The sequence below is a fragment of the Bufo gargarizans genome, chromosome 2, assembly GCF_014858855.1.
Source record: "Bufo gargarizans isolate SCDJY-AF-19 chromosome 2, ASM1485885v1, whole genome shotgun sequence".
In the NCBI taxonomy this organism is placed as follows: Eukaryota; Metazoa; Chordata; class Amphibia; order Anura; family Bufonidae; genus Bufo; species Bufo gargarizans.
Window position 1 is genome coordinate 273,381,993 of NC_058081.1, and position 21,101 is coordinate 273,403,093.

A 21,101-nucleotide genomic window follows, 5' to 3' on the forward strand; every position below is an offset into this window, starting at 1 on the left:
TTTCAATATCTTAATTTCTTAATATGTCTTTGTTGCCCATAGCAGCACGTCTTTCAATGTAAATATGTGGTAGTAGAGATTCTAACTAAGATACTCGAAGGAAATCTGTCAGTAGGTTTGACAATGCTAAACTCCTGACAGTTCCAGGTAGGGACTGGGGAAAGCAGTACTATCATACCTTTTGTTGACTTCCATATTTTGTTCCTAACCTGCACTGGAGGCAGAGCATCACTGTGAAATGCTCTCCGCATTGAGCTGGTTACCACCCACTTCCTTATGCTCTGAGTAACAGCTGTAGCGGTTGTCTTGTTGGATGCTACAGCTATCATTCTGAGCAGAAGGAAGGGGCTGTGAAGATCTTCCCAACCCTTATCTAGTGCTGTCAGCAGTTAGCATAGGCAAAACTGCAGACTGATTCCCTTTAACCACTTCAGCCCCGCTAGCTGAAACCCCCTTCATGACCAGGCCACTTTTTACACTTCGGCACTACACTACTTTCATCGTTTATCGCTCGGTCATGCAACTTACCACCCAAATGAATTTTACCTCCTTTTCTTCTCACTAATAGAGCTTTCATTTGGTGGTATTTTATTGCTGCTGACATTTTAACTTTTTTTGTTATTAATCAAAATGTAACGATTTTTTTGCAAAAAAATGACATTTTTCACTTTCAGCTGTAAAATTTTGCAAAAAAAACGACATCCATATATAAATTTTTCGCCAAATTTATTGTTCTACATGTCTTTGATAAAAAAAAAATGTTTGGGCAAAAAAAAAAAATGGTTTGGGTAAAAGTTATAGCATTTACAAACTATGGTACAAAAATGTGAATTTCCGCTTTTTGAAACAGCTCTGACTTTCTGAGCACCTGTCATGATTCCTGAGGTTCTACAATGCCCAAACAGTAGAAAACCCCCACAAATGACCCCATTTCGGAAAGTAGACACCCTAAGGTATTCGCTGATGGGCATAGTGAGTTCATAGAACTTTTTATTTTTTGTCACAAGTTAGCGGAAAATGATGATGATTTTTATTTTTTTTATTTTTCTTACAAAGTCTCATATTCCACTAACTTGCGACAAAAAATAAAAAATTCTAGGAACTCGCCATGCCCCTCACGGAATACCTTGGGGTGTCTTCTTTCCAAAATGGGGTCACTTGTGGCGTAGTTATACTGCCCTGGCAATGTAGGGGCCCAAATGTGTGAGAAGAACTTTGCAATCAAAATGTGTAAGAAATGACCGGTGAAATCCGAAAGGTGCACTTTGGAATATGCGCCCCTTTGCCCACCTTGGCTGCAAAAAAGTGTCACACATCTGGTATCGCCGTACTCAGGAGAAGTTGGGTAATGTGTTTTGGGGTGCCATTTTACATATAACCATGCTGGGTGAGAGAAATATCTTGGCAAAAGACAACTTTTCCTATTTTTTTATACAAAGTTGGCATTTGACCAAGATATTTCTCTCACCCAGTATGGGTATATGTAAAATGACACCCCAAAACACATTCCCCAACTTCTCCTGAGTACGGCGATACCACATGTGTGACACTTTTTTGCAGCCTAGATGCGCAAAGGGGCCCAAATTCCTTTTAGGAGGGCATTTTTAGACATTTGGATCCCAGACTTCTTCTCACACTTTCGGGCCCCTAAAAAGCCAGGGCAGTATAAATACCCCACATGTGACCCCACTTTGGAAAGAAGACACCCCAAGGTATTCAATGAGGGGCCTGGCGAGTTCCTAGAAATTTTTTATTTTTTGCATAAGTTAGCGGAAATTCGATTTTTTTTGGTTTTTTTTCTCACAAAGTCTCACTTTCCGCTAACTTAGGACAAAAATTTCAATCTTTCATGGACTCAATATGCCCCTCAGCAAATACCTTGGGGTGTCTTCTTTCCGAAATGGGGTCACATGTGGAGTATTTATACTGCCCTGGCTTTTTAGGGGCCCTAAAGCGTGAGAAGAAGTCTGGAATATAAATGTCTAAAAATGTTTACGCATTTGGATTCGGTGAGGGGTATGGTGAGTTCATGGGAGATTTTATTTTTTGACACAAGTTAGTAGAATATGAGACTTAGTAAGAAAAAACAAAAAAAAAAAAAAAAATTTCCGCTAACTTGTGCCAAAAAAAATGTCTGAATGGAGCCTTACAGGGGGGGGTGATCAATGACAGGGGGGTAATCACCCATATAGACTCCCGGATCACCCCCCTGTCATTGATCACCCCCCTGGTAAGGCTCCATTCAGACGTCCGTATAATTTTTACGGATCCATGGATCGGATCCGCAAAACACATGCGGACGTCTGAATGGAGCCTTACAGGGGGGTTATCAATGACAGGGGGTGATCAGGGTGATCAGGGTGATCACCCCCCTGTCACTGATCACCCCCCCTGTAAGGCTCCATTCAGACATCCGCATGATTTTTTACGGATCCATGGATCGGATCCACAAAAAACATGCGGACGTCTGAATGGAGCCTTACAGGGGGGTTATCAATGACAGGGGGTGATCAGGGTAATCAGGGTGATCACCCCCCTGTCACTGATCACCCCCCCGTAAGGCTCCATTCAGACATCCGCATGATTTTTTACGGATACATGGATACATGGATCGGATCCACAAAAAACATGCGGACGTCTGAATGGAGCCTTACAGGGGGGTTATCAATGACAGGGGGTGATCAGGGTGATCACCTCCCTGTCACTGATCACCCCCCCTGTAAGGCTCCATTCAGACATCCGCATGATTTTTTACGGATACATGGATACATGGATCGGATCCACAAAAAACATGCGGACGTCTGAATGGAGCCTTACAGGGGGGTGATCAATGACAGGGGGGTGATCAGGGAGTGTATATGGGTGATCACCCGCCTGTCATTGATCACCCCCTGTAAGGCTCCATTCAGACGTCCGCATGTGTTTTGCGGATCCGATCCATGTATCCATGGATCCGTAAAAATCATGCGGACGTCTGAATGGAGCCTTACAGGGGGGTGATCAATGACAGGGGGTGATCAGGGAGTGTATATGGGTGATCACCCCCCTGTAAGGCTCCATTCAGACGTCCGCATATGTTTTGCGGATCCGATCCATGTATCCATGGATCCGTAAAAATCATGCGGACGTCTGAATGGAGCCTTACAGGGGGGTGATCAATGACAGGGGGGTGATCAATGACAGGGGGTGATCAGGGAGTGTATATGGGTGATCACCCGCCTGTCATTGATCACCCCCCTGTAAGGCTCCATTTAGACGTCCGTATGCATTTTGCGGATCCGATCCATGTATCCGTGGATCCGTAAAAATCATACGGACGTCTGAACGGAGCCTGACACGGGGGTGATCAATGACAGGGCGGTGATCAATGACAGGGGGGTGATCATGGGTGATCAGGGGTTTATAAGGGGTTAATAAGTGACGGGGGGGGGTGTAGTGTAGTGTAGTGTAGTGTGGTGTTTGGTGCGACTGTACTGACCTACCTGAGTCCTCTGGTGGTCGATCCTAACAAAAGGGACCACCAGAGGACCAGGTAGGAGGTATATTAGACGCTGTTATGAAAACAGCGTCTAATATACCTGTTAGGGGTTAAAAAATTCGGATCTCCAGCCTGCCAGCGAACGATCGCCGCTGGCATGCTGGAGATCCACTCGCTTACCTTCCGTTCCTGTGAGCGCGCGCGCCTGTGTGCGCGTGTTCACAGGAAATCTCGCGTCTCGCGAGATGACGCATATATGCGTGACTGTGCGCCAGCCTGCCACCTCCGGAACGCACATGTGCGTTAGGCGGTCCGGAGGTGGTTAAAGTAGAACATTTTGTTTTATACATCACTCAGTGTGAAAGTTTAACCGGACAATTATTTGCACTTTTAATTAGTTTTTTCCTTTTTTGGGCAGGTACATGGGTGCTGTTGGTTCCTCTTCTACGTCATCACGAGTAATGTGCAATAACATACCTGGTTTGGTAACTCGTCAGAGGCAATTGTGTCAGCGCTATCCAGAAATCATGCATGTTATTGGTCTAGGGGTGAGTGAGTGGACAGCAGAGTGTCAGCATCAGTTTAGACATCATCGATGGAATTGCAACACTCATGAACGAGATCAAAGCTTATTTGGAAAATTTATTTTACGAAGTAAGTTTGATGCTATGGAATTTGTGTAGAATTTGCACTTTAATGATGAACCAAGAATACAAATGTGTGCACACACAAAAACCTATGGTGACATGAAGGGAAAATTTAACTCTTTCTGCTGGTTTCCCTCACAAATTACATCTGACCATTGAACGTGTTTTTCTACATAGGACAACCTCTTAAATTTTAGAAACAACACCTAATGGTGGCATAGTGCAGTATATTAGCTCTGTTCTTACACATGAAGGTAAGTGCAACTGCTAACTACTTCTCCATTGTGACTGGCATATTTTGTTATAAATGTTGCTTAAATTGGTACTGCACTTTGGAAAAACATCTCATATGTCAGTGACATATCAAAAGTTTTGATCGGTGGGGTCTCAAAAGTCTATAGATCCTTCTCTATTCCATCTCGCAGTGAGGAGAGAGGATACGGTATGTGAGTGCTTCTATCGCCGTGTTCTAGCAATCGGCGGGAGTCTTAGCCATTGGACCCCACTGATCAAAACTTTTTATATGTTACAGACGTATCAAATGTTTTCACAAAAAGCAGTGCCACTTTTTACAGCAAAACGCTGCCCAAACAACAAAATGTGTTAATGAATATTTCTCTTCTGGTAGTCTGCACAGCATTTTGACATTTAAGAGTAACTTAGTCAATTGATTTGACTGACATCTCTCTCACCTGACAGAAAATGCATCTGTCTAGGTTTTACTTGCAATCCCCATTATTACTTGAATTTTACTATGTAAATTGAAACTGAAAGACCATTATTTAGCTACGATGAGAACAAAAAAGAACACATTTTCCATAAAGGGGTTGTCTCAACATGGACAATGGGGGCATATCGCTAGGATATGCCCCCATTGTCTTATAGGTGCGATCCCGCAAGTGAAGGAAGGCGCACTGCGCATGCGCAGCCTCCCTAGATTCATTTTCTATGAGGTCGGTTATTTCCGTCAGCCCCATAGAAATGAATGGGAGTGGGGGCCTGCGCATGCGCGGTACGCTCCCATTCACTTCTATGGGGAGCCAGCTTAGTGGTGGCCGGACCGGAGTCCTCCAGACATGACCTTGCGGGGCTCTGTTCTCGATATAGGTGCAGATCCCAGCACCTATAAGACAATGAGGGCATATCCTAGCAATATGCTCCCATTGTCCATGATGAGACAACCCCTTTAAAATGTATTCAGTCATAACAAAATATTTGTGTTTGTGGATGGACAACACAGACCAATCAGATATTAATATTGGTCTGATACCTGTGGGTTTACATCAAGCCATGTACAATGACCCGTTCACTTTTTTTCAAATTTTATGTTGCAGCCTTGTGCTAAAATAAAAAAAATAAAAAACAAGTTTTGCCCCATAAATCTGCACTCAATACCTCATAATAAGAAAATGAAAACAGAATTTTATATATTCTTTACAAATTTATTAAAAAGGAAAAACTTAAATTAGTATTTAGACCCTTTGCTATGACATCATAAAATCTAGGTCTGGGGCCTTCCATTTCTCTTGATCATCTTTGAGATCTTTGATTGGAGTCCATCTGTCGTAAATTCAGTTGATTGGACAATATTTGGAAACACAAACCCCTGTCTATATAGGGCAGTGATGGCTAACCTTGGCACTCCAGCTGTAGTAAAACTACAACTCTCAAGATGCTGCCCTTGCTTGGCTGCTCTCAGAACTCTATAGAAATATGGAGCATGCTGGGAGTCGTAGTTTCACCACAGCTGGAGTGCCAAGGTTAGCCATCACTGATATAGGGTCTCAAAGCTGCATATCATAGCAAAAACCAAGCCGTAAGGAGGAAAGAACTGCCTGTAAAGCTCAAAGACAGAATTGTGTGGAGGCACAGATCTGGAGACTGGTACAAAAAAAAATTCTGTTACACTGAAATCTCCCAAGAGTACAGAGGCCTCCATAATTCTTAAATGCAAGACATGTACAAGAACCAGAACTCTTTCTACAGCTGGCTGCCCCACATAATTGCATAGTCACAGGAAAGTGCTTTGTTAAAATAGGTGACAAAGAACCGATTGGCTGAGCATCAAAGATCCTGCGTGCAGATGGGAAAAAAATCCAGAAGGTTAAGCATCACCACTGCAGCTCTCCACCAATGTGGAGCTTTATGGCACAGTGGCCAGAAATTGCTCTCTCCTCAGTAAAAGACACATGAAAGCCCACCTGTAGTTTGCAAAAAATACCTAAAGGACTCTCAGGCTGTGAGAAACAAGATTCCCAAGTCTTGACAAGATTAACTTTTTGTCATTAATTCTAAGCATCATATTTGGAGGAAATCAGGCACTGCTTACCTGCCCATCCATAGATTGAAGCATGGTGGTGGCAGCATCATGCTGAGGGGGTTCTTTTCAGTGGCTAGAACAGGGTGACTGGTCATGGTTGAGGGAAAGTTGAATAGAGAAAAGTACAGAGATATCCTTAAAGGGGTTATCTAAAGTTGTTAACCCCCCCCCCCCCCCCCCCACACACACACACACACACACAATGCCTAGGCCACTCTTACAGACAATACCTGGTCCCCCACGCCTGTGTCCTCCCGATCCTTCGTTGGAGGTTGCTGCATCTTTCCATTACGCAGATCACAACATCTGTCGATGGAGGTGCAGCGAATAGCAGGCCACAATGGTGACCTGCCCCCTTGCATCATATGTGACGTCACGCGTGACGCAAGGGGAGTGGGTCAATGCCCACAGCTCTGCTCTCCTCTGGACCTCAGACTGGGCTGAAGGTTGACTTTTCAACAAGACAATGACCCTAAGCACACAGCCAAGACAACACATGAGTGGCTTAGGGACAACCAGCCAGAGCCCTGACTTGAACCCAATTCAACATCTCTGGAAAGACCTTAAAGTGGCTGTCCACCTACAATCCCCATCCAACCTGGCAGAGCTTTGAGAGGATCTGCAGAGAAGAATGGCAGACATATTCAAGAAGATTAGAGGCTGTACTCGCTGTCAAAAATGCTTCAACTCAGTACTGAGTATGTAACATTGGCCGCTGTGCGCCGCTGTTCCCCTGCTTACCGCCACTGTTCTGGGCGCAGTGTTCAGCGGTGATCTGCGGCTGGTGCTTCCGATTTCACTGCTGCAGTCCTGGGCTCTGTCTGTGTGGGTGCTGTTGTTCTGGATCTGCTCCACAGTTTGCTCTCAGCCCTGGCCACAGCATGCTTGCTGTTTGTTCCTGCTGCACTTCCTTAAGGGCCAGCACTTGTCACTTCCTGTGCTTTGTGGCTTAGGTCATGTGACCTTGCTGACCTATCCTAGCCCTCCTGTGCATATATAAGTAACTCAGCCCCCTTCCCAGATGCCTCAGTTTCAAGGTCCTTGTGCTCTGCTAAGGCTCCTGATAACCCCTTGTGTTCCTGACTCGTATTTGTGTTATTGGATTCTGCTACCCGTCTGATCCCTGCCTGCTAGCCTTGACTCTCCTGTTGCCGACCCGGATTGCCAGACCTGTACCTGTGCTACCTGCCCTGACCTTTCGCCTCTCTGACTACGCCTCTGCCTCATCCTTCGGTCCTGCACTGTTGCTGCTGTTAACGTCTCCGCCTTCCTGACTGCCTGTACTTCTGGTACCTTTCCCTGGTACCTCCTGGTCCGCCTGGACCAGCTGACTAGTGTGGCTATTCTCCTCAAGAAGTAGCGACCTGGTGTTCCCCTCGGGAAAGTCTATTCCCACCATCAGTGTGATCAATTGAGGAGTTCACTTAGACAACACCCTTAGAGGAGGTAGGACACGTGGCACAGTAGGTTCACACCCACTGCTCGTGACAGAGTAAAGGGTCTGAACACTTTAGTTTTTCCTTTTCAAAAAATTTGTAGTTTTCCAAGATTCTGCTTTTACTTTGTTATTATGAAGTATTGAGTGAAGAATGACGGGGAAAACTAGAATTTTTTTTTACTTTAGCACAAGGCCGCAACAGAACAAAATTAAAAAAAAGTGAAAGGGTCTGAAGACTTTCTAAATGCATTGTATATATGCCTCTGTGACTGATTGGATTAAAACACAAAGGTAAGATATTCCTGTATTGAGGTAGGGATGCCCTCATGTTAGTCCATATGCATTTCCAAGGAACTTGGAAAGCTGTATCTTCCTTATAGGGTAAGTTCAGATATTGTAGATTTTTGGTGTGGAATCTGCATTCTGCACCAAAAATTTGCAGCGCTTTTCCTTAAAATATGCAAGGATAGGGTTCTCAACACCTCATCTAAACAGAAAAAAACAGTCCACAGTTCAGGGCATGATGTTGATTTTCATATCTGAAGCACCCTCGTTATGTCATGGAATAGTCACAGAGTTCCACCTTTTACAGTGCAAATGATAATATCTTTATGCAACACATGTATTTTGACACACATTCAATGTGGAAAATGTGACACAGAAAGACAACTCGGCAACCTGTGAACCCATTCTGAGAGTTTCAAGTCACTTTAAAGGGGTATTCATATCTGGACATTTATGACATATCGATAAGATATACCGTAAATAACCAATAGTTGTAGCTCCCACCTCTAGGACCCAGTCATATATCAAGAACGGGCCCTGAAGTGAATGGAGAGCAAGTTACTCATGTGAGGCCACCCTTCCATTAACTTCTAGGCAACTTCCTAAAAATAACTGAGTTGTCTCAACTATATTCGGAAGTCCCATAATGATGAATTGAGAAGTGGCTGCATGTGTGGCTTGCTCTCCATTCACTGCTATGTGACTTCTGAAAATAGCTAATCATACTCGTTTGGCTATTTTTGGAAGTCCCATAGAAGTGAATTAGGATAACCTCATGCTTGCATGGTGAGCTGCCCATTCACAACATGGTCTCGTTCTTGAGATAGGAGCGGCCCCAAAGGTGAGACCCACACCTATCTGACATTTATGGGATACCTTATTTTTCATAAATGTCCAGATGGGACAACCCCTTTAATGGCTTGCTCAGGTTCAGTACTCATTTAGAAGTTCAAAATATAACATACTTTTGTTTAATATTCAATCGGTATCCTTTTGGCTTCTGTAACTATTGTCTAAATGTTTCATTTTGTGCAATATTTTCCACTTGCAAATCTATATTGGGAGTTAGTTTTTATTCATTTAAGTCAGTGGGCATGGCCCTAGCCCAATAGTGTTGTTAGAGATTAAAATACTTTATTTGTTCACAGAAATGGATTTTTGAAAATCCACAAGTCACGTAACACATCATTTGTCTAGGTTGTGCTTTGCTCTCATGTTTCCTATATTCAATATGTATTACAGTTTTGGGTAATATATATTGTGCATGCAAAATGTATCCTTTCAGTCCTTTTCCCCACTCAACTGCTTTCTGGAGTGACTTTCATTTTACTTGGCACATAGGAAGCCAAGACAAAGGTCCTCAAATCTTAAATTATGTACATTATATACCATGTTTAAATAACCTATGTGGAAAACATGTTTGATCACAATATTTCCCCCCCCCCCCCCCCCCAAAAAAAAAAAAAAAAAAAAAAAAAAAAAAAAGAATTGGGTATCCTATTTGTTAATGTAGTTGTGTGTTACGTCTCTCCCATCTTCATATTGAGTTAAGGACACATAAGGCTAATGACTGTAAATGACTGGCCACAAAATTGTAAATTTTGGGAGAAAAAGTAATAAATGCTTGTGTGTTTGTTGGACCATGTGGCCAGAACTGAGGGGGTTTGTCTCTTGGCTAATGTAAATTGAGAGATGTGATAAATAAGCCTTGTTTGTACAAGGTTAAAATAATGGGCAAATGTACCTCTGCTCATTCCCCCCAAAATCCACCATCACATACAGTTAGGAGAATTAAGGAGCACAATTACAAGGTACAATTTACTATGCAAGGTACATTGAAGGGATGCATAAAACAGGTTTGAAGCAACAAAGTAGTATTCATGTTTTTGAGGACCAGTGAAGGCTGATGGATAAATCCATTGCTCTGCTTACCCTCAAGGCATCAGAAGACTTGTACGTGTTATGCATCCTGGTATTTTCTCCCTTCTATTTTATAACTGTTTTGCCTTGTTGTATGTCATAATATTTTGTCGATCTGTAGGAAAAAAAAGAAATGGATTGCACATTCAGATATAATGTATTCATCTATTGCTTCTCAGCATCATTTATAAACTGTACACAAGGCACTTTGTATATGTTTTGATCAAAATACATAGGCCTACTCACCACATCAAGATGGCCTCTTTTGCGTGTTTCCCACTATGACGGCTGCCGCCACAAGACAGCACCTGCTGTTGGCAAGACTCATGAGCCCAACACCACTCCTGCTATCAGGTTGGCCCCCTTAGTGCTGGGCCTCACCAACACATAAGCACAGTAATAAGCCCTACCATGCAACACTACCCCAAGTGAACAGATCTGAAAAGCTCACCTTTCCATATGGGCTCAGAAACCAGACCAAGTAGATCTGGTTTCTGGTTTGCAGTCTTATTAGAACTGGCTCTAATAAGTGGAGTCCTCATACTATAAAAAAAAAAAAATGAAACTACAGAACTGAAAATAGGCTAATCTTGGATTGTGAGGCCACATATTATGCACTGATCTATTGCTTCTCAGCATAAATTATAAACATGTACACGAGGCAGTTTGTATACGTTTTGATCAAAATGCATAGGCGCACTCACCACATCAAAGTGGCCTATTTGAATATTTCATCACTTTATTGTCTTTTTATATTTTGTAATCACTGTGACTTTTTGTATTAAAAAGAACCTGTCAGCCTGAAATGCAGGGAAATCTGCAGGCAGCAAGTCCTAGAGCAGAAGGAGCTGAGCAGATTGATATATCGCTTTGTGGGAGAAGATTTAATAGAACTTTGAATGGTGTCACTGTGCGGTTCACTGTGACAGTTTTGTCCGTGTAGGCTGGCTGTATGCTCTCCAGTGTACTGGCTGCAGGTCGATACCTGTGTATGCTGGTTGCTTGGGGCTGGTTGCTGGCTGCGGTGTCTTGTGTGAACTATGCCTGTGTTTGTGAGTACTCCCCATGTCTGCATCTCTGTGCAGTTTCTATCTCTGCTGGCTGCAGGCTCCCTTATGTACTGGCTGCAGGCCGATACCTGTGTATGCTGGTTGCTTGGGGCTCCGTGCTGGCTGCTGTGTCTTGTGTGAACTATGCCCGTGTTTGTGAGTACTCCCCATGTCTGCATCTCTGTGCAGTTCCTATCTCTGCTGGCTGCAGGCTCCCTTATGTACTGGCTGCAGGCCGATACCTGTGTATGCTGGTTGCTTGGGACTGCATGCTGGCTGCGGTGTAGTGTGTGAACTGTGGCCTCTGTGGATTTCTGTGTCTACATATCTGTGGTTCCTGTCTCTGGTGCCGTGCAGGCTAGCTGCATACGCTTTGTGTACTGGCTGTGGGTGTTCTCATGCTTGCTGGTTCTGGCCTTAAGTGTGAACAGGGAATGAGTTTGGATATACTTGTGATTGCATGTTCTGTGGTTCTGGTACTCCTGTTCTGATGGGGTTAATGTACCCTGATCTGTTCCTGGGTGTGGCCTATCAGGTGCCCTTCTTATCGCAGCTATATCCATCTGTGAGCTGTGGAGCTAGTAGTCAGTCTATCTTATGTCTTGCTAGGTGTAGCACCTTGCTGCTCACCCAGGAGGTCAGTCGGTATTGTGCCTTACTGGGTGTAGCCCCTTGCTGCTGACCTAGGGGTTTTTGCCATCTGCCATTGTTTGTGGTGTCATCTGGTAAGCTTTAGTGGTGTCGTTGTTGCTTTGTCTAATCTTCTGTACCTTTCCTGTGATGTTGTTGTTATCCTTGTCCATGCCTTGCCTGTTTTTCTGTACCTGTTCTCTGCCTGGATCCACTCTTTCATGTCTAGCCTAACAGTGCCCTAACTGCGTCTGATAGCCTGGCAGTGATAAACTGCTTCTGATCCTGTGCTATGCCCAGCCTGTCAGTGCCTACTGCTTCTGATCTAGTCTGTCCTGTAGTGCCTTACTTCTTCTGTCCCTGTGTTTGTGCTGCCTTCGTGAGAGGGTTCCTGGGTTCTCTGGAGGGAGGATCTCTAGTCTGTATGCAGCTCTGCTTGTGACCGCTATGTTTCCATTCCACATGGGGTCCAGGCATCTGCTTCTGTGCTGGTTCCCGTTTGTCTTGTCATGTTATCCATGTCCTGTGTTTGATTGGGTTCCAGTTCTATTGTCTGTTCCGCTGGTGCTTGCACCAGTGTGTTACCTTGCAGGTAGGGGCCACGTGTACCTTCTTGGAGGTGCGACCAGTGAGCCCTCAGCCCAGTACTACCCCACCACCAGGGGCTCTGTGAAGAAAGGGGCTCACTGGCTCTCCGCCCTCTGGGTTTTGCCTCTGGTCTGCCAGTGCACTTGGTTCTGTTAGGTCTACCACTATTGCCTAACCTGTATATATTGTACTGTCATGTTTTTTTATTACATGTGTAATAAAGTACTATGTTGGTCCCTGGTCTGTTTCTGCCTGTGTACTGTTTGCAAGATGTCCCGGAGGTCTGCCTTGGGCCTCTGGCAAGTGAGAAATGTATTCATTTTAAACTCTTTCTTAATTCAGTAGCCAAGTAGACCTGTCTTATCAGTGACTGACAGCAATCTATGCACACACACACACACACACACAGGGAATGTGAGCCATCACTGATAAGATCACCAACTGAGCTTATAACAGCAGAGATATAAATGTATAAACTACAAGTTTAGCTGATTTTTTTTCCACAAAACTATATCTCAATATGTTTTGATCCTCTTGCTTTATAACACACTGCCTTCAGATTTCATTGCATTTCATGGAGACAGGTTCTCTATAAAGCTTTAAACTTTAATGCTTAGTCCTTTGCTCTCAGCCCTGGCCACAGCATACTTACTGTTTGTTCCTGCTGCACTTCCTTAAGGGCCAGCGCTTGTCACTTCCTGGGCTTTATGGGTTTTGTCATGTGACCTCGCTGACCTCCTGTGCATACATAAGTGGCTCAGCCCTCTTTCCAGATGCCTCAGTGTCAAGGTCCTTGTGTCCTGCTAAGATTCCTGTTTTCAGCTTGTATTCTTGTCTTCCTGACTTGTACCTGTATTCCTGGACTCTGCTACCTGTTGTATTCCTGCCTGCTTGCCTTGACTCTCCTGTTGCCGACTTGGATTGCCTGACCTGTACCTGTGCTGCCTGCCCTGACCTTTTGCCTGTCTGACTACGCCTCTGCCTCCGCCTCTGCCTCATCCTTCGGTCCTGCATCTCTGGTACCTTTCTCAGGTACCTCCTGGTCTGCCTGGACCAGCTGCCTCGTGTGCCTATTCTCCTCAAGGGGTAGTGACCTGGTGTTCCCCTCAGGAAAGTCTATCTCCACCATCTGGGGTTCTGTGAAAATCCAGGGGTTCACTTAGACAACGCCCTTAGAGGAGGTAGGACACGTGGCACAGTGGGTTCACACCCGCTGGTTCGTGACACTGAAGTGAAAAGTAAAAGCAAGACTGTGTGAGTGGAGATAGACCAATCTCTACATCACTTGCTGGGATGTGCATATATGACACTGTCATTTTCAGCAGGATCAGTTGACAGTCTAATGTGTATGGGGAGCTCCTGACTATCCCACATCAGATGACCTTAAGGGAGAGCATAATGGCTGCTTTGAATTTCAATGCCTGATCCTTTAGTTCTCCTTACAGATAAGCCACTGCCAGTGTTATCTGGCAACATCTTGCTCTCCTGTCCTCACAGGAAACACATACATGTTTGGCGATGTAGGGGAGAGTCATGACAGATGGCTGTTGGTCAGTCTGGTGTTTGGTTGACAGTTTTTGTAGGTGTACGGGCACCTTTTGGAGATGATAGAAGATGAAGGAGATGACAAAAAGTAATACGAGATCTAATTGCTCTTTGTTTTATTCAATATTATGTATCAAGACAAGTGAATAATGATGCCATAGCTCTGTGAAAGCGAGTAAACCATTTTCTTTTTTTATTTATGATTTTTAGGCAACCGAGAGTCAGCCTTTGTTTATGCAATGTCTTCTGCTGGAGTGGTGTTTGCTATTACGAGGGCTTGCAGTCAAGGAGAACTGAAGTCTTGCACCTGTGATCCAAAAAAAAAAGGTTCTTTTAAGGACAGCAGAGGAAGCTTTGACTGGGGTGGCTGCAGTGATAACATAGACTATGGTATCAAATTTGCTAGAGCATTTGTGGATGCAAGAGAGAAGAAAGGAAAAGATGCAAGAGCCCTAATGAATCTTCACAACAACAGAGTTGGAAGAAAAGTAATCAAATCATGTTTTTGTATTCCTTCTAAGATTATTAACATTCTCTTCATCAATTATATTACTGTATGTCTACATAATGCTGTCTGGAGATTGATTTACCTGTAACATCATTGATCACCTTATACATTATTATCAATTAACTGTTGCGCCAGAGATTGAGATAGGTGATATTATTTGACACAAATGAATAAAGTAACTGTATGCAGTTTGCAACTAACTCCAATAGCATACAAATTGTGAGGCATCTCATCAGGATCTGAATAATCTTATATTCTGTCTCCCCATACAGGCTGTAAAGAGGTTTATGACACAGGAATGCAAGTGCCATGGAGTCAGTGGGTCTTGTACTTTAAGGACATGCTGGCTGACAATGGGGGACTTTCGTAAATCTGGAGACTTATTGAGAAAAAAATACAATGGGGCCATACAAGTTGTTATGAATCAAGATGGTACTGGTTTTACAGTGGCAAATAAAAGGTTTAACAAACCAACTTCCAATGACCTGGTGTACTTTGAGAACTCACCTGACTACTGTATCAGGGACAAAGATGTTGGTAAGTTTTGCAGTTATTAAAATATCACAGAAATCACAATGACATGTATATTTTTGGAGCATTATAGGCAAAAATCTTACTGTTTACAAATTAGATTAATATCACGCATAACTGGAGGCGCTAAAACTAATCTACTTTATTAATACTAGTTAAAATCAGGGGATTGTGTCAACACACATACATAAAAGTACACAAACAGTGTTGCCTAATATGTCAACTGGATTTGATGTTTAACCAAGTCGCATAAATATTGCAACAATTGGTGCAACAAAAGAAATCACTGGTTAGTAGGTGTTTGCCTAGCGAATTGCTCCTGATGAGTCCACAGTGATGAAACGCGTCGAGCCCTAGACGCTGCATGTGGGAGCTGTAGTTAGTGGTGAGTGGGAGGTGTAGGAGTCTGGGAACCTTTTGAATTGTTGAGAAACAATCACCAATTCATTACAGTATATAATAAGAGTCAGATCCTGTTAGCTGGTACGACTCCAGCATACGTGAGACACTGACCATATTATCATTTTTACAACATCTCCGAACCAGTGATTTCTTTTGTTGCACCAATTGTTGCAATGTTTATGCAACTTGGTTAAACATCAAATCCAGTCGACATATTAGGCAGCACTGTTTGTTTGTGCACTTTTATGTATGTGTGTTGACGCAATTCCCTGATTTTAACTAGTATTAATAAAGTATATTAGTTTTAACGCCTCCAATTAGCCGTGATTAGTTATAGTTGAGACGTTTACCTGATTTATTCTTAGAGCAGTGATTTTTTTTTCTTTCTACAAATTGGATTACCCAGTACTGTGCTGTACTGGTATCTTTTCTGGAGAGAAGCAGCCTGTTCGAATTGCTGGGAGTCAGACCCCCAGAGATCTGAAACTGATTACCTATTCTAAGGATAGGGCATCAATGGAATAGTCCCAAAAAAAACTTAGTGCTAAGGTTATGTTGCATGACTTTAAACTCTTGCTGACTGCCCATTGACTACATCTATGCAGACGACATATAAGCACAGCTGGGCACCGATTGTGCAGCTGCAGGAGCAGGGAGCGCACTGTCAGTGACAGCAGGGCTCCACATACAGATGGCAGGGATGGTTTTTTATTCAATGAGCACTGCATTTAGAGATCAGGAAGTGATGCTGCTTCCTGCTCCCGTCCAAACGGTCTTGTGATCACCAGGGTGGGGGAGTCTGTGGAAGCTGCTAGTTGTTAGTAGCCCCTGATCAGCTTGGCAGTGATGCTGGTGAGGCTGTACAGCCCTGTACAACCTCTCTGGGGACTGCATTCCCTCTGTAAGTTGGTCTTCTATGTCAGTCCCAGTTACAGGAAAAATCACCAAGAAATTAAAAAAAATGTAGTTTTAGATGTCCTCCAGTGATTTTGTATGACCTTATAGGGGCACAAAGTGTAAAATAAAAATAAATAAATAAACAAACAAGACAACACAGACAAAACAAAAGAATACAGACAAAATAAATGTTATATATATATATATATATATATATATATATATATGAGAGAGAGAGAGAGAGAATGTAATAAAAAAAAAACACACTGCTTCTAGCTCCACCTGTATCGATCATAACCCATACAGTACATCCCATATATCAAAGCAAACATCATAGGAAGGGGACATAACAACAAGTCGCGTTATGACAAAAAAAAATGAAGAAAAAACCCACAGACTTTATTTTCCCCCTTTTTTCCCTGGTTGTAAAAATTAAAAACAAAAAATAGTATAATAAAAATTATGTAAAAATAAAGTCCTATGTGTCACTGAAAAAAAGGCGCAAAAAGGATTTACATTAAAAAAAGTTACAGCTTTCAAAGACTCATGTACTAAAAATCGGGATATGTGTCTGGTCAGGGAGCGGGGTAAATGACCCAGTCTTGAACTGGTTAAAAAAATGCAGTTTAAAATGAACAAGCAGATTACATCATCTTCTAGAAAACTAAATAGATAGCACCATGAAGTGCAGCACAGAATAAAATTGTAAATTCACATTAAGTGGATATTACTATTCACCATGAGATGCTCTGACGTAATGCCTGTTACTCAGTGGATCTAATTTTAATGAACCGCTCAAATACACAAAATCATTTTTTTTTCTGTTCAGATGATGTGACGTATTTCTCGGCACTAATGGAGATAGCTGCTTCCATTGTTAGATAACACTGTGGTGACTTCACTCAGAATACACGTCTTTCTGTATATAAGGCCTTGGAATGTATTGATCACGATGTCAGATTTACATGGAATGAGCTGATGTAAAGAGTGCACTTAAGGAATGAAATAAGCAAAGATGCACTTAACCTGATTTTATAATGTTCCTCTCAAACTGTGCTATTTTCTCTGAATTTCAATTCTATGTCTGGTATTAACTGTTCACTTAAGGTCACATTGAAAGAAATGACGTATTGTGAAGATTTAAATGAATTGCCTGATTTTAACTTTGTGGTTCGAATACATTATAATGTTTCCATTTTACATTTGTATGCAGCAGTGGTCATCTTGTGTTGTCATCTCCGTCTGAGATCTTAGTCCCCTGATAAGGAGATTTATTGTAGAAATTTCTGCAACTGAATGTCCCTTCCATGCCTATGAATGAGGTTGTTTCTGCAGCAAGCACATTAACTTCTACATGCCTCATTTAGATGCAGTTGCAACATTTTTTGCAACAAATATGCCGTGTGTGAATATACCCTAAGAGTGCTAGCTAACTGTGCCGATGTTATGAGCAATCGGTGAGCTAGTTGGAATGAACAATCATTTCACTTCAACCTACATTAATTTTGCTCACTGATTAAGGGTCCATTCACACGTCCGTGTGTGTTTTGCGGATCCGCAAAGCACAGACACTGGCAATGTGCGTTCTGCATTTTGCAGACGGCACATCGCCGGCACTAATAGAATATGCCTATTCTTGTTGCGGACAAGAATAGGGCATGTTCTATCTTTTCAGGAACGGAAATGCGGACCCGGAAGTGTGGGTCCGCATTCCCGGATCCAGGCCGCACATCGTGCAGCCCCATAGAAATGAGTGGGTCCACAATTCTGTTCTGCAAAATGCGGAACAGAATTGCGGATGGGTTAATGGACCCTAAGGCCTCTTTCACACAAGCGTCGTGTGTGAGGGCCAGATAGGATGCGAGTGCATCGCAGGAAAATCGTGCGTGTTTTTTTTTTTGCCTGCGAGTGGGGTGAGTTTTGTATTCGATTAAGTTGCGTTCTTCAGTTTTTTTCTGTGCGAGTGCAATGCATTTTGCACGCTCGTGAGAAAAAACTGAATGTGGTACCCAGACCCAAACCCGGACTTCACTGAAGTTAGGTAAGTTAGGTATTCTGTAGATTTTAATATTTTCCCTTATAACATGGTTATAAGGGAAAATAATAGCATTCTTAATACAGAATGCTAAGTAATTTGGATGGAGGGGTTAAAAAAAATATATTAACTTACCTCATCCACTTGTTCGCGCAGCCCAGCTTGTCTTCTTTCCTCTTCTTTGAGGACCTGGGAGAAAAAGTTAATATTTTTAATTTTAATTTTTTGACCCCTCCATCCCGAATGTACTTAGCATTCTGTATTAAGAATGCTATTATTTTCCCCTATAACCATGTTATAAGGGAAAATAATGAAGATCGGGTCCCCATCCCGATCTTTATCTAGCAACGATGCGTGAAAATCTCACCGCATCCGCACTTGCTTGCGGATGCTTGCGATTTTCACACAGCCCCATTCACTTCTATGGGGCCTGTGTTGCGTAAAAAAAAGCACAATATAGAGCTTGCTGCGATTTTCACTCAACGCACAAGTGATGCGTGAAAATCACAGCTCATGTGCATATCCCCATTGAAGTGAATAGGTCAGGATTTAGTGCGGTGAGGTGAATGCATTGCACCTGCGCAGAATTCTCGCCCGTGTGAAAGGGGCCTAAGCTTGAGTTTAGTAATGACTGCAACACTCTACCCTGTAGAGTTGTATTAACATGTAACATTACTATAAAACATATATTTATATATATACAGTACAGACCAAAAGTTTGGACACACCTTCTCATTCAAAGCGTTTTCTTTATTTTCATGACTATGAAAATTGTAGATTCACACTGAAGGCATCAAAACTATGAATTAACATATGTGGAATTATAGACATAACAAAAAAGTGTGAAACAACTGAAGATATGTCATATTCTAGGTTCTTCAAAGTAGCCACCTTTTGCTTTGATTACTGCTTTGCACACTCTTGGCATTCTCTTGATGAGCTTCAAGAGGTAGTCACCTGAAATGGTTTTCACTTCACAGGTGTGCCCTGTCAGGTTTAATAAGTGGGATTTCTTGCCTTATAAATGGGGTTGGGACCATCAGTTGCGTTGTGGAGAAGTCAGGTGGATACACAGCTGATAGTCCTACTGAATAGATTGTTAGAATTTGTATTATGGCAAGAAAAAAGCAGCTAAGTAAAGAAAAACGAGAGGCCATCATTACTTTAAGAAATGAAGGTCAGTCAGTCTGAAAAATTGGGAAAACTTTGAAAGTGTCCCCAAGTGCAGTCACAAAAAGCATCAAGCGTAACAAAGAAACTGGCTCACATGCGGACCGCCCCAGGAAAGGAAGACCAAGAGTCACCTCTGCTGCGGAGGATAAGTTCATCCGAGTCACCAGCCTCAGAAATCGCAGGTTAACAGCAGCTCAGATTAGAAACCAGGTCAATGCCACACAGAGTTCTAGCAGCAGACCCATCTCTAGAACAACTGTTAAGAGGAGACTGTGTGAATCAGGCCTTCATGGCAGAATATCTGCTAGGAAACCACTGCTAAGGACAGGCAACAAGCAGAAGAGACTTGTTTGGGCTAAAGAACACAAGGAATGGACATTAGACCAGTGGAAATCTGTGCTTTGGTCTGATGAGTCTAAATTTGAGATCTTTGGTTCCAACCACCGTGTCTTTGTGCGACGCAGAAAAGGTGAACGGATGGACTCTACATGCCTGGTTCCCACCGTGAAGCATGGAGGAGGAGGTGTGATGGTGTGGGGGTGCTTTGCTGGTGACACTGTTGGGGATTTATTCAAAATTGAAGGCATACTGAACCAGCATGGCTACCACAGCATCTTGCAGCGGCATGCTATTCCATCCCGTTTGCGTTTTTAGTTGGACCATCATTTATTTTTCAACAGGACAATGACCCCAAACACACCTCCAGGCTGTTTAAGGGCTATTTGACCATGAAGGAGAGTGATTGGGGGATGTGCCAGATGACCTGGCCTCCACAGTCACCGGACCTGAACCCAATTGAGATGGTTTGGGGTGAGCTGGACCGCAGAGTGAAGGCAAAAGGGCCAACAAGTGCTAAGCATCTCTGGGAACTCCTTCAAGACTGTTGGAACACCATTTCAGGTGACTACCTCTTGAAGCTCATCAAGAGAATGCCAAGAGTGTGCAAAGCAGTAATCAAAGCAAAAGGTGGCTACTTTGAAGAACCTAGAATATGACATATTTTCAGTTGTTTCACACATTTTTGTTATGCATATAATTCCACATGTGTTAATTCATAGTTTTGATGCCTTCAGTGTGAATCTACAATTTTCATAGTCATGAAAATAAAGAAAACTCTTTGAATGAGAAGGTGTGTCCAAACTTTTGGTCTGTACTGTGTATATGTGTATATATATATATATATATATATATATATATATATATATATATATATATATATATTAGGGTGTTTCATTTCGTAATTGAAAAAAATGTAATGTTGGATTTTTGCAGACTTTGCTTACACCCTCAGTCTCCGTGATGTAAAATAGATATATATGCCAAATTTCAAGAAGATTGGATAATATTTAGAGGTTGCACACTTTGATCAGTTTTGTAAAAGTAGGCAAAAAATAAGATTTTTCAATGTTAATTACTTTTATTGGGAAAACTAGAAATCACAAACTTAAAATAATATTAAAACTAGACACTAAGTTCAATACGTAGTATGATAGGCAAAACATGTATTATATTAATCAACTTTGAACGATGCAATCCCTTCTTTTGTTAGCTTGGTGACGACTTTTCTGTGATGCTCGACTACCCTCAACAAGAATAGTTTTTGTTGTTCGTCCCTGACCAATTCGTTAAACTTTTTTATCAGGGCAATTCCTCTT

General features: G+C 42.6%; 1 protein-coding gene across 1 annotated transcript in view; it reads left to right on the forward strand.

Annotated features, from left to right (window-relative positions):
- Positions 1-21,101, forward strand: part of WNT2 (Wnt family member 2) — a 111,338-nt gene that overhangs the window by 45,965 nt on the left and 44,272 nt on the right. The window contains exons 2-4 of the mRNA XM_044277194.1: positions 3,897-4,132; positions 14,111-14,388; positions 14,681-14,945. Coding sequence (XP_044133129.1) covers positions 3,897-4,132; positions 14,111-14,388; positions 14,681-14,945 — 779 coding nt within the window. The remainder of the gene's footprint in view (positions 1-3,896; positions 4,133-14,110; positions 14,389-14,680; positions 14,946-21,101) is intronic.